Raw genomic sequence first — 14,656 nt, forward strand, 5'->3', positions numbered from 1 at the left:
AGATATATTCTGACTAATATTTCCATTGCTTCTATCGTTGATGATAACTCCTATACTCCAGTATAGCGATTTCTTTTCAGGTTCTTTTAAAAATGCTATTTGTGTATTACTAATGAGTGTCCCATTTTCCGCATCTGACAAAGACACCTGTTTATGAAATTCTATTGCAATCTTTACTGACATATTATACTGTGGACCATCTGTCATAAGCTTCAACATGTAAAACATGTTCGCTGGCTGTTTCACTTTAAGACGTATGAAGTTATCTTCTTGGGAATTCAAAATAAATTCGCTGTATTTTTCGTTTCCTGTATAAAAAGAAAAATAACAATACATATTTATTAAAATATTTTTTTTATTTATAATTGAATGAAACATTCCAAATAAAAACAGTTGCGAATGCAATATGATGGTTGTCGTTCTTCATTTAAAATATTTTTAATCAACATTTTTCTTATAACAGGTCAACAATAGCACAGTAAATAGTTATCAAAGGTACCAGGATTATAATTTAGTACGCCAGACGCGCGTTTCGTCTTCAAAAGACTCATCAGGACGCTCATATCAAAGTATTTATAAAGCCAAACAAGTACACAGTTGAAGAGCATTGAGGATCCTAAATTCCAAAAGGTTGTGCCAAATACGGCTAAGGTAATCTATGCCTGGGATAAGAAAATCCTTAGTTTTTCGAAAAATTCACAGTTTTGTAATCAGGAAATTTCTAAAAAAAAAAAAAAAGACCACATTATTGATATTCATATCAACACCGAAGTGTTGACTACTGGTCTGGTGATACTCTCGGGGACGAAACGTCCATCAGCAATGAAAGCAGACAAAACCAAATACATTGTTGCTGTAATACTGACACAACAACATGTACCACACATATACCACATATATGCGCTGCTTCAAAAACATTTTCATAGAGAAAGTGTCTTGGTGGCATGTATATCTCTTGATAATGATTCATTGAATTGATAAGTTATCATACGTCAAGCTTTGTTGACCTTATATGACGTTTCACATTGTTATTATATACAATTACTAAGTTTTAATGACGTTGATACAATGATGTATCAACTTAGATATATGATATTCATCGGCCAAGGATGAATGTCATATCTCTTGGGTTCATATATCATTGTATAAACTGAAGTCAAAATTTGTGTAATTATATTACTTCTCCAATAAGAAAATAACTGTATTGTATTTTAAGCTTGGCTATCTTAAAACAAAAATTTTACTATTGCAAATTGAGTTTACCTAGCGACGGACATTTGCTTCAGTTCAATTTAAGTGGAAGTCATTTCATGTCTAGCCTATAACTTATCTCGACTTGAGCTGAAAAATTCATACCTTAAATTGCATATAGGCATGGTAAGAGCTTACTGGTTTCAGGAAGTTTAATACTACAAAACTAATACTTCTGATCTGAACAACAGAACAAATTTGCCCTCCTATTATGATTGTTTATACTTTTTGTTATCATACAAAAAAAACTTTAACAGTTTCATACAGCGGTATACTACTGTTGCCTTTATTCTACAGTAATTCCAATACCCCAGGCTTTCTGATTTTTCTGAGCAATCACAAAATGTTGCAAGATAGAAAAAATAATATTAACCCAAGGTTCTCTTCCAACTTATTTTCCCGAGATCACAAATAACGTCAAAATTAATTGTCGCGAACATGTAAAACTTGTATCTTTCCTTATTATGCTACATCAAGTAAATTAGAAAATCGCAAAATTAAATAGGCGCAAAGTGAACAAGAAAGGTTAAAACGCAAAACAAATTCATCGCGAAAATAAGTTTGTTTACAGTATTTGTCTTTGTGCGTATTCGTATTTGTGTTTGGGCGTATTCGTATTTGTAAACCTTTATCTACTATTGTTTACAGTATTTGTGTTTGGGCGTATTTGTATTTGTAAACCTTTATCTACTATTGATTACAGTATTTGTGTTTGGACGTATTCGTATTTGTAAACCTTTATCTACTATTGTTTACAGTATTTGTGTTTGGGCGTATTCGTATTTGTAAACCTTTATCTTCTATTGTTTACAGTATTTGTGTTTGGGCGTATTCGTATTTGTAAACCTTTATCTTCTATTGTTTACAGTATTTGTGTTTGGGCGTATTCGTATTTGTAAACCTTTATCTACTATTGTTTACAGTATTTGTGTTTGGGCGTATTCGTATTTGTAAACCTTTATCTACTATTGTTTACAGTATTTGTGTTTGGGCGTATTCGTATTTGTAAACCTTTATCTACTATTGTTTACAGTATTTGTGTTTGGGCGTATTCGTATTTGTAAACCTTTATCTACTATTGTTTACAGTATTTGTGTTTGGGCGTCTTCGTATTTGTAAACCTTTGTCTTCTATTGTTTACAGTATTTGTGTTTGGGCGTATCCGTATTTGTAAACCTTTATCTTCTATTGTTTACAGTATTTGTGTTTGGGCGTACTCGTATTTGTAAACCTTTATCTACTATTGTTTACAGTATTTGTGTTTGGGCGTATTCGTATTTGTAAACCTTTATCTACTATTGTTTACAGTATTTGTGTTTGGGCGTATTCGTATTTGTAAACCTTTATCTACTATTGTTTACAGTATATGTGTTTGGGCGTCTTCGTATTTGTAAACCTTTATCTACTATTGTTTACAGCCCAATTCATAACAAATAAATGTTTTGAATGACACCGATATTTGGGTTAAACTCAAACAGCTACATATTGTATAATTAAGTATAAAGAAGAGTTCAGTTCCCATCCCATCATTATCATGTATCCTTTTTTCTGATGTTTATAGATTCTTACTTCCAATAGGTATGTCAATGATGATAGGCTTTGGTAATTTAGTTACACCAAGTGTTTTCTGGTTTAAATCCTTAAGAATTAGCGATATCATTGGAGAATTAATGTATGCAGATGACTTATCCCAAGATCTTGGATTCTTGTCTGAGAAAAGCATCTGTAATAGAAAAAGGAGAATTAATGTATGCAGACGACTTGTCCCAAGATCTTTGTTTCTTGTCTGAGGAAAATATTTGTAGTAGAAAAAAGGAGAATTAATGTATGCAGACGACTTGTCCAATGTTCTTGAATTCTTGTCTAAGGAAAGCATATGTAATAGAAAAAGGAAATTATTAATTGCAGACGACTTGTCCCCAGATCTTGGATTCTTGTCTGAGAAAAACGTGTGTAATAGAAAAAGGAAATTATTAATTGCAGACGACTTGTCCCCAGATTTTGGATTCTTGTCTGAGTAAAGCATCTGTAATAGAAAAAAGTGTCATCCCCACCGCATTGACATTTAAAAAAAATAGAAAACCCCAGCCAAATATACAATTGGAATTAACCTTGTAACCACAACCAGTATAAATCAGAAAAATTGCCCAAAAAACACATCATACATACATATTACTGTCTTGTAAACAGGGTTTCTCCTGGGTCAATTATTTTTTTCGCCACCTCTTTCGCCAAAACAATATATTTTTCGCCACTTTAATATTTTTTTCGCCAAGTAGCACAAATATATTTTTCTTTTAAAATTTGACATCGCCCCCCCCCCCCCCCCCCAACAAAAAGTGGTTTTTACAACAAAACGAAACATTTTACCACTTGAAATTTATCCCTCGTGTAAGGTGTAGTCATTACATTGAAGTGTTACTCTCATGCCAACCTAACCTTTTGAATAGATTTCTTCATAACGACAGTTTTCTTTTCTAGACCATCGTAAATAAGTAAAACTATGCTTGAAACATTGAAACACGTGTGTCACTGAAACGACTTTAAAGTACCCACTCAAATCAATTATCTATATCAAAGTTAAATGATAAAGTTTTAAATCAGAGACCTTTCTTGCCTTTGAAGATTTTTCGTCATAACAACAGTTTTCTTTTCTTGACTATCATTAAAAGAAGGATCGAGAGGAAGCGTCAACATTTTGCTTCAACACGTGCGTCGCAAAGTGGCAAAATCCTGTTTGTGACATGTGACGGACGACATTTAACCATATCATTTCATATAATACAATCAACACCTTTATTAATTAGTCCTTTGATGTCGATAGCTATAAATGCAATCAGCTGATAATTGATTTTCTGATAAAATCTTAACGAGTTCAAGGTTAATTCCGAGTATTGTCTGATCGGGTATAGTCCGAGAAACCCGAAAAAGATAAATAAACAAGACGACTGAAAATAAATTGTTATATATATTTCTTTCGCCAAATTCTTTCGCCAATGACAAATTTTAATAGCCACAATTATTATTTTTTCGCAAATTGCGAAAATGGCGACCGCCAGCGGAAACCCTGCTTGTAACACCGTAATAGATATGTGAACCCAGTGTTTACATCTTGTACATATTACTGTCTTGTAACACCGTGTAATAGATATGTGAACCCAGTGTTTACATCTTGTTCAAGGAAACACCATTCATCTTTCCTAAATATTCAAATATGAACACCCAAATAAAAAATAGAAGTGTCCTCCTTGAAGGTAGCATAGTATGTTCATGAACAGCCCTAATAGACTGTCATTAACATGAACAAGATTGTGTTTAGCATTTCATTTCAATGAGATAATTGATTTTGATAAATACTTCAACAGTACCAAATGAAAAAGAGAATCACTGACCTTATGTTGTTAAAAAAAACAACACATATCATACTACCAGTAATTCAGTACAATTATCTACCCTTATGAGTGCACAGTTTTAATTTGTTTTTATTTCAGGTACAGTGAAACGATAGTTTTAACCAAAGAAGTATTTTTTGCAACCTGCCTTGACAAATCTACACAAAAATATACCTGAAATTTAAATCCATTCTTACTAGCTTCTTTAAGTTGTTCTTTTATTTCTGGTGGTAGTTTGAAGGAACTAGTGACGGTTTTGTTACCAATTTTCCTGGAAGTGCTTATATCTGTTGAAGTGTTTGTTGAATTGTTTAATTTGGAAACTCCAACTACTAAATTCATGGTCTTTGTTGAGAATTCCATTGTCTTAGGTTCATCGTCTGACAGAGTTTTAAGTGCTGAATCAGCTATGATATCAACTGTGTGAAGGAGCTTCTTTGTTCTTTCGATCTAATATAGAATTATTTATATATTTATATTACCGGTAATATGCGTGTATTGAGTCAGATAAAGAATTAAATAAATTGAAAATAACGTCACCTTGTTGACTATGTCACATACTGTGGTCATTGGAGGGCAATGCAAAACGTAAAAAGTAAACATTAAATTTTTCTAGGAATTAATCTTTAACTTAAAGTTTGCCATAAAATATACCAAAAAACAAATAATTTTTTAAATAGATCTTTTAAAAAGATAATGAATGTCATTCAAAGTAGCATATATAAACTCTGACAACAACACGAAAGAAATATAAAGATCAAAAGACAAACAACAGTTCACAAAAAAGAGCACAAAACTAAAGACTGAGCCCAACCGAAAAAAATAGGATGATTAAAGTTGCTTCGCAAGGGTGAGCATTGCAAATTCGTATGAAAAAACATAAGAGTATGCATATTAGGATATAAAGCCTATGAAAACCTGCGGTCATACATTTTGTGACAAAAATTATTCTCTGTCAAAAGCCAGGTATTTTTTCTCAAACTTTTGTCACACGAAATATTCAACCACTATAACTCGTGTATAACGACATTTCCCAATTGTCAAAATATAAATTTAAATTATCTCAAATGCTCTAAATATAAACAATAACTGTCACGAGTCCAGAAATATCGTTACACACTTGTTGCAGTTGTGGAATCTATCAGTGATTTACAGCTTTTGGTCTTCATGATCTAAAACGGCTTATAGTTTTTCTCTCTATACGTGTTATAAGCAACTTAACGAAAACATAACATAATGAACAAAAGAATTGACACACCTAAGTGATGCGTACTATTTGGTGTTGAAAAAATAAGAAGGTAGGAATAATTGATTAAAACGGAGATTTTAGAAGAAAGAAAGGTGAAAAAGTGAAAAATTGGGAAAACTTGCAAAAAAAGCGTTATTGGGGAAAAGAATATATTAACATGAAAAGAGGGACGCGGGATTTTGGAAATGATGAAAAAAGTGAAAAATGGAGGAAAATTATTAAAAAAAAATATTTCAAAACGACCATCACCATGTCTCTTGTTGCTCTTGAATGACTAAATTGTTTTTAAACAGTTGTTTCTCAGAAAATTATGCTAAATAAGTATAAATGTGTCGTCGAGGTTTAAATAACAAAAATTAAGACCCACTGGTCAACACATTCAAAACCAACTTCTTACATCATTTTTACATGCCAGTTATAAACATTTATTTGAATAGAAAAATATTTTCTGTTATAAAATAAATTCTAATAATTCCTGTTATATTCTTTGAACTGTGATTGTAGTCAAAACGGATAAGCAGTATGAAAAATAGAAACATAGAAATAGTTGTTTGACCTAATTTTGTATTTCCAATTCGTAAATCTTATTTAATAAACCGTTTCAAATTCTTTCAAAAATTCTTAATATCTTAACTATTTTGACCTGAGCGTCACTGATGAGTCTTGTGTTACAAAACGCGCGTCTGGCGTATCAAATTATAAGCATGGTACCTTTGATAACTATTAATATGGTTTCAACTTGATAAAAAATGTAGAAAACAATATTCCTTAAAGAAGTTTCCCTATTTCTGTATAATCTCATTAATGTGAGTATTGTAATGTAAAATACATTGTAAGTGATCGTTTTACCTTTTTTTCTCTCGCCTTGATTTCTGCCTCTGTTTCTTGTACTTGTGTTTCTTGTTGTTCTTCTGGACTTTCATATGGAACTTCTTGTTCAGGTTCTGTTTCTTCTACATGTATGACATCTTCAGTTTCAGATTTATCTTCCACTATAACCTTTTCTTTTACAATATGACGTTCAGGTACATGATTTAAATCCAACAGATTGGAACTCGAATCAAAAAGTGACCTGAAAATAGAAAGACGTGTTCTATTTATCAAAAAGGACAGAAAGACCGCAACCGGAATTTTAATGAAAATATTTTCCCCTGTTCACTTTAATGTTATACTCACTTGGTCATATTTTCTACTTTCCCTGGTTCACTTTAATGTTATACTCACTTGACCATATTATCTATTTTCCGCGGTTCACTTTAATGTTTTACACACTTGACCATATTATCTACTTTCCCTGGTTCACTTCAATGTTATACTCACTTGACCATATTTTCTACTTTCCCCGGTTCACTTTAATGTTATACTCATTTGACTATATTTTCTACTTTCACCGGTTCACTTTAATGTTATACTCACTTGACCATATTTTCTACTTTCCCCGGTTCACTTAAATGTTATATTCACTTGACCATATTTTCTACTTTCCCCGGTTCACTTTAATGTTATACTCATTTGACTATATTTTCTACTTTCCCCGGTTCACTTTAATGTTATACCCACTTGACCATAATTTCTACTTTCCCCGGTTCACTTCAATGTTATAGTCACTTGACCATATTGTCTACTTTCCCCGGCTCACTGTAATATTATACTCACTTGACCATATTTTCTACTTTCCGCGGTTCACTTTAATATTATACTCACTTGACCATATTTTCTACTTTCCCAGGTTCACTTTAATATTATACTCACTTGACCATATTTTATACTTTCCCCGGTTCTGTTTAATATTATACTCAATGACCATATTTTGTACTTTCCCCGGTTCACTTTAATGTTATACTCACTTGACCATATTTTCTACTTTCCCCGGTTCACTTTAAAGTTATACTCACTTGGTCATATTTTCTACTTCCCCCGGTCACTTTAATGTTATACTTACTTGACCATATTTTCTACTTTCCCCGGTTCACTTTAATGTTATACTCACTGTCCATATTTTCTACTTTCCCGGGTTAACTTTGATGTTATACTTACTTGACCATATTTTCTACTTTCTCAGGTTCACTTTAATATTATACTTACTTGACCATATTTTATACTTTCCCCGGTTCTGTTTAATATTATACTCACTTGACCATATTTTGTACTTTCCCCGGTTCACTTTAATGTTATACTCACTTGACCATATTTTCTACTTTCCCAGGTTCACTTTAATATTATACTCACTTGACCATATTTTCTACTTTCCCCGGTTCACTTTAAAGTTATACTCACTTGGTCATATTTCCTACTTCCCCCGGTCACTTTAATGTTATACTTACTTGACCATATTTTCTACTTTCCCCGGTTCACTTTAATGTTATACTCACTGTCCATATTTTCTACTTTCCCGGGTTAACTTTGATGTTATACTTACTTGACCATATTTTCTACTTTCCCAGGTTCACTTTAATGTTATACTTACTTGACCATACTTTCTACTTTCTCCGGTTCACTTTAATGTTATACTTACTTGACCATATTTTCTACTTTCCTCGGTTCACTTTAATGTTATACTTACTTGGCCATATTTTCTACTTTCCGCGGTTCGCTTTAATGTTATACTTACTTGGCCATATTTTCTACTTTCCCCGGTTCACTTTAATGTTATACTTACTTGGCCATATTTTCTACTTTCCCCGGTTCGTTTTAATGTTATACTCACTTGACCATACTTTCTACTTTCCGCGGTTCACTTTAATGTTATACTCACTTGACCATATTTTCTACTTTCCGCGGTTCACTTTAATGTTATACTTACCTGACCATACTTTCTACTTTCCCCGGTTCACTTTAATGTTATACTTACTTGGCCATATTTTATACTTTTCCCGGTTCACTTTAATGTTATACTTACTTGGCCATATTTTCTACTTTTCCCGGTTCACTTTAATGTTATACTTACTTGGCCATATTTTCTACTTTCCCCGGTTCACTTAAATGTTATACTCACTTGACCATATTTTCTACTTTCCCCGGTTCGTTTTAATGTTATACTCACCTGACCATATTTTCTACTTTCCCCGGTTCGCTTTAATGTTATACTTACTTGACCATACTTTCTACTTTCCGCGGTTCACTTTAATGTTATACTCACTTGACCATATTTTCTACTTTCCCCGGTTCGTTTTAATGTTATACTCACTTGACCATACTTTCTACTTTCCGCGGTTAACTTTAATGTTATACTCACTTGACCATATTTTCTACTTTCCCCGGTTCGCTTTAATGTTATACTTACTTGACCATACTTTCTACTTTCCGCGGTTCACTTCAATGTTATACTCACTTGACCATATTTTCTACTTTCCCCGGTTCATTTTAATGTTATACTCACTTGACCATATTTTCTACTTCCCCCGGTCACTTTAATGTTATACTCACTTGACCATATTTTCTACTTTCCCCGGTTCGCTTTAATGTTATACTTACTTGACCATACTTTCTACTTTCCCCGGTTTATTTTAATGTTATACTTACTTGACCATATTTTCTACTTTCCCCGGTTCACTTTTATTGACATCTGTATGTGATATCTTGTCAGATATCTTGTCCATAACATTAAGTAACGCATCCTGTAAGAAAACTAAAATAATCAAAAACTTTGCATCATGAAAATGTAATGATGCTCAATTTTCATGTTTAATAATTTGCATATGACTTAATTATCATTGTTTTATAGTTAGAGTTGAATATTTTTAAATGTTTCAATTCCTGGGTAACTTATTCTTTTTATTACATTGACCATGGAATTCTTATTTCAAATGGGTAAAAAGAAAGAGGAGGAACTAAACAAATTGAAAATCCCTAACTGTTCAACCAAATTTTGCAATTTCACAGCTTTCATAGTATTTTAGTTTTCTATGTTGTGTCTTCTGTACTATTGTTTGTCGGTTTTGTTTCACCGAAAGTTTCATTTCTGCAAATGTGTTGGTTAGTTTAAGTAAACAATGACATCATAAGCACTATTTTGTGTCAGAGTAGGGCTCCTTTTACATTCGTTCTAAATCTGAGGGAGTAATTGGTGGTCTGACACCTATATTTATTTCTACTCATTCTAAAGCAACGTCATCGACAACATCCAGACAATATCCAGTATTGAATGACGTCAGAGGAGTAAAATTGTCAGATTTATTTTATATGTGAAATTTTCTTTTTTTTTTTATTTCACCGGGATATCATGAAAATTCTTTCGAAAGTAATTACAATTTTAATCTCTCTCGTTTTTAAAAGACGGATATTTTAACTAATTTTTAGTAAATTTGTATCATCTACAAGAGAGAAATCCAGTCAAACAATTCCTACTAATTATTGATTTACTACCTGAATGTTATCCGATAGTCAAACAATTTATACTAATTATTGATTTACTACCTGAATGTTATCTGATAGTCAAACAATTCCTACTAATTATTGGTTTACTACCTGAATGTTATCTGATAGTCAAACAATTCCTACTAATTATTGATTTACTACCTGAATGTTATCCGATAGTCAAACAATTCATACTAATTATTGATTTACTACCTGACTGTTATCTGATAGTCAAACAATTCATACTTATTATTGATTTACTACCTGACTGTTATTTGATAGTCAAACAATTCCTACTAATTATTGATTTACTACCTGAATGTTATCTGATAGTCAAACAATTCCTACTAATTATTGATTTACTAACTGAATGTTATCTGATAGTCAAACAATTCCTACTAATTATTGATTTACTAACTGAATGTTATCTGATAGTCAAACAATTCCTACTAATTATTGATTTACTACCTGACTGTTATCTGATAGTCAAACACACACACAATTCCTACTAATTATTGATTTACTAACTGAATGTTATCTGATAGTCAAACAATTCCTACTAATTATTGATATACTAACTGAATGTTATCTGATAGTCAAACAATTCCTACTAATTATTGATTTACTAACTGAATGTTATCTGATAGTCAAACAATTCCTACTAATTATTGATTTACTACCTGAATGCTATCTGATGGTCAAACAATTAATACTAATTATTGATTTACTACCTGAATGTTATCTGATAGTCAAACAATTCCTTCTTATTATTGATTTACTACCTGAATGTTATCCGATAGTCAAACAATTCATACTAATTATTGATTTACTTCCTGAATGTTATCTGATAGTCAAACATTTCGTACTAATTATTGATTTACTACCTGAATGTTATCCTATAGTCAAACAATTCATATCAATTATTGATTTACTACCTGAATGTTATCCTATAGTCAAACAATTTATATCAATTATTGATTTACTACCTGAATGTTGCCGATAGTCAAACAATTGATACTAATTATTGATTTACTACCTGAATGTTATCCTATAGTCAAACAACTCATATAAATTATTGATTTACTACCTGAATGTTATCTGATAGTCCAACAATTCATACTAATTATTGATTTACTACCTGAATGTTATCTGATAGTTAAACAGTTCATATCAATTATTGATTAACTACCTGAATGTTATCCTATAGTCAAAGAATTCATATCAATTATTGATTTACTACCTGAATGTTGCCGATAGTCAAACAATTAATACTAATTATTGATTTACTACCTGAATGTTATCTGATAGTCAAACAATTCCTACTAATTATTGATTTACTAACTGAATGTTATCTGATAGTCAAACAATTCCTACTAATTATTGATTTACTAACTGAATGTTATCTGATAGTCAAACAATTCCTACTAATTATTGATTTACTACCTGACTGTTATCTGATAGTCAAACACACACACAATTCCTACTAATTATTGATTTACTAACTGAATGTTATCTGATAGTCAAACAATTCCTACTAATTATTGATATACTAACTGAATGTTATCTGATAGTCAAACAATTCCTACTAATTATTGATTTACTAACTGAATGTTATCTGATAGTCAAACAATTCCTACTAATTATTGATTTACTACCTGAATGCTATCTGATGGTCAAACAATTAATACTAATTATTGATTTACTACCTGAATGTTATCTGATAGTCAAACAATTCCTTCTTATTATTGATTTACTACCTGAATGTTATCCGATAGTCAAACAATTCATACTAATTATTGATTTACTTCCTGAATGTTATCTGATAGTCAAACATTTCGTACTAATTATTGATTTACTACCTGAATGTTATCCTATAGTCAAACAATTCATATCAATTATTGATTTACTACCTGAATGTTATCCTATAGTCAAACAATTTATATCAATTATTGATTTACTACCTGAATGTTATCCGATAGTCAAACAATTTATACTAATTATTGATTTACTACCTGAATGTTGCCGATAGTCAAACAATTGATACTAATTATTGATTTACTACCTGAATGTTATCCTATAGTCAAACAACTCATATAAATTATTGATTTACTACCTGAATGTTATCTGATAGTCCAACAATTCATACTAATTATTGATTTACTACCTGAATGTTATCTGATAGTTAAACAGTTCATATCAATTATTGATTAACTACCTGAATGTTATCCTATAGTCAAAGAATTCATATCAATTATTGATTTACTACCTGAATGTTATCCTATAGTCAAACAATTCATACTAATTATTGATTGACTACCTGAATGTTATCCGATAGTCAAACAATTCATATCAATTATTGATTTACTACTTGAATGTTATCCTATAGTCAAACAATTCATACTAATTATTGATTTACTACCTGAATGTTATCCGATAATCAAACAATTCATATCAATTATTGATTTACTACCTGAATGTTATCCGATAGTCAAACAATTCGTACTTATTATTGATTTACCTCATGAATGTTATCTGATAGTCAAACAGTTCATATCAATTATTGATTTACTACCTGAATGTTATCCTATAGTCAAAGAATTCATATCAATTATTGATTTACTACCTGAATGTTATCCTATAGTCAAACAATTCATACTAATTATTGATTTATTACCTGAATGTTATCCGATAGTCAAATAATTCATATCAATTATTGATTAACTACCTGAATGTTATCCTATAGTCAAACAATTCATACTAATTATTGATTTACTACCTGAATGTTGCCGATAGTCAAACAATTCCTACTAATTATTGATTTACTACCTGAATGTTGCCGATAGTCAAACAATTCATACTAATTATTGATTTACTACTGAATGTTATCTGATAGTCAAACAATTCCTACTAATTATTGATTTACTACCTGAATGTTATCCTTTAGTCAAAGAATTCATATCAATTATTGATTTACTACCTGAATGTTATCCTATAGTCAAACAATTCATACTATATATTGATTTACTACCTGAATGTTATCCTATTGTCAAACAATTCATATCAATTATTGATTTACTACCTGAATGTTATCCTATAGCCAAAAATTCATACTGATTATTGATTTACTACCTGAATAATATCCTATAGTCAAACAATTCCTACTAATTATTGATTTACTATCTAAATGTTATCTGATAGTCAAACAATTTCTACTAATTATTGATTTACTACCTGAATGTTATCTGATAGTGAAACAATTCCTACTAATTATTGATTTACTACCTGAATGTTGCCGATAGTCAAACAATTCCTACTAATTATTGATTTACTACCTGAATGTTGCCGATAGTCAAACAATTCATACTAATTATTGATTTACTACCTGAATGTTATCCGATAGTCAAACAATTCATATCAATTATTGATTTACTACTTGAATGTTATCCTATAGTCAAACAATTCATACTAATTATTGATTTACTACCTGAATGTTATCCTATTGTCAAACAATTCATATCAATTATTGATTTACTACCTGAATGTTATCTGATAGTCAAATAATTTATTCTTATTATTGATTTACTACCTGAATGTTATCTGATAGTCAAACAATTCTTACTAATTATTGATTTACAACCTGAATGTTATCTGATAGTCAAACAATTCCTACTAATTATTGATTTACTAACTGAATGTTATCTGATAGTCAAACAATTTCTACTAATTATTGATTTACTACCTGAATGTTATCTGATAGTCAAACAATTCATACTAATTATTGATTTACTACCTGAATGTTGCCGATAGTCAAACAATTCCTACTAATTATTGATTTACTACCTGAATGTTGCCGATAGTCAAACAATTCATACTAATTATTGATTTACTACCTGAATGTTATCCGATAGTCAAACAATTCATATCAATTATTGATTTACTACCTGAATGTTATCCTATTGTCAAACAATTCATATCAATTATTGATTTACTACCTGAATGTTATCTGATAGTCAAATAATTTATTCTTATTATTGATTTACTACCTGAATGTTATCTGATAGTCAAACAATTCCTACTAATTATTGATTTACTACCTGAATGTTATCTGATAGTCAAACAATTCCTACTAATTATTGATTTACTTCCTGAATGTTATCCGATAGTCAAACAATTCATACTAATTATTGATTTACTACCTGAATGTTGCCGATAGTCAAACAATTCCTACTAATTATTGATTTACTACCTGCACGTTATCAGATAAGGCATCTGCTTCCTTAGAAATTTGGTTCGAAGCTTCTAAGACATTTTCCATTTCAGCTTCGTTTTCTGTAGGTAACACAGCTAAAACTGTAACCATTTCCTCAATTATCTGTAAGAAAATTACAGAGAAATAAACATCGTTATC

At 30.7% G+C, this 14,656-nt stretch overlaps 1 protein-coding gene across 1 annotated transcript in view; it reads right to left on the reverse strand.

Moving 5' to 3' along the window:
• Positions 1-2,806: 2,806 nt before the first annotated feature.
• Positions 2,807-14,656, reverse strand: part of LOC143084329 (uncharacterized) — a 165,412-nt gene continuing 153,562 nt past the window's right edge. The window contains exons 14-18 of the mRNA XM_076260740.1: positions 14,495-14,620; positions 9,415-9,509; positions 6,742-6,964; positions 4,818-5,093; positions 2,807-2,974 (exon numbers count right to left, since the gene is read on the reverse strand). Coding sequence (XP_076116855.1) covers positions 2,807-2,974; positions 4,818-5,093; positions 6,742-6,964; positions 9,415-9,509; positions 14,495-14,620 — 888 coding nt within the window. The remainder of the gene's footprint in view (positions 2,975-4,817; positions 5,094-6,741; positions 6,965-9,414; positions 9,510-14,494; positions 14,621-14,656) is intronic.

The sequence above is a fragment of the Mytilus galloprovincialis genome, chromosome 7, assembly GCF_965363235.1.
Source record: "Mytilus galloprovincialis chromosome 7, xbMytGall1.hap1.1, whole genome shotgun sequence".
Taxonomy (NCBI): Eukaryota; Metazoa; Mollusca; class Bivalvia; order Mytilida; family Mytilidae; genus Mytilus; species Mytilus galloprovincialis.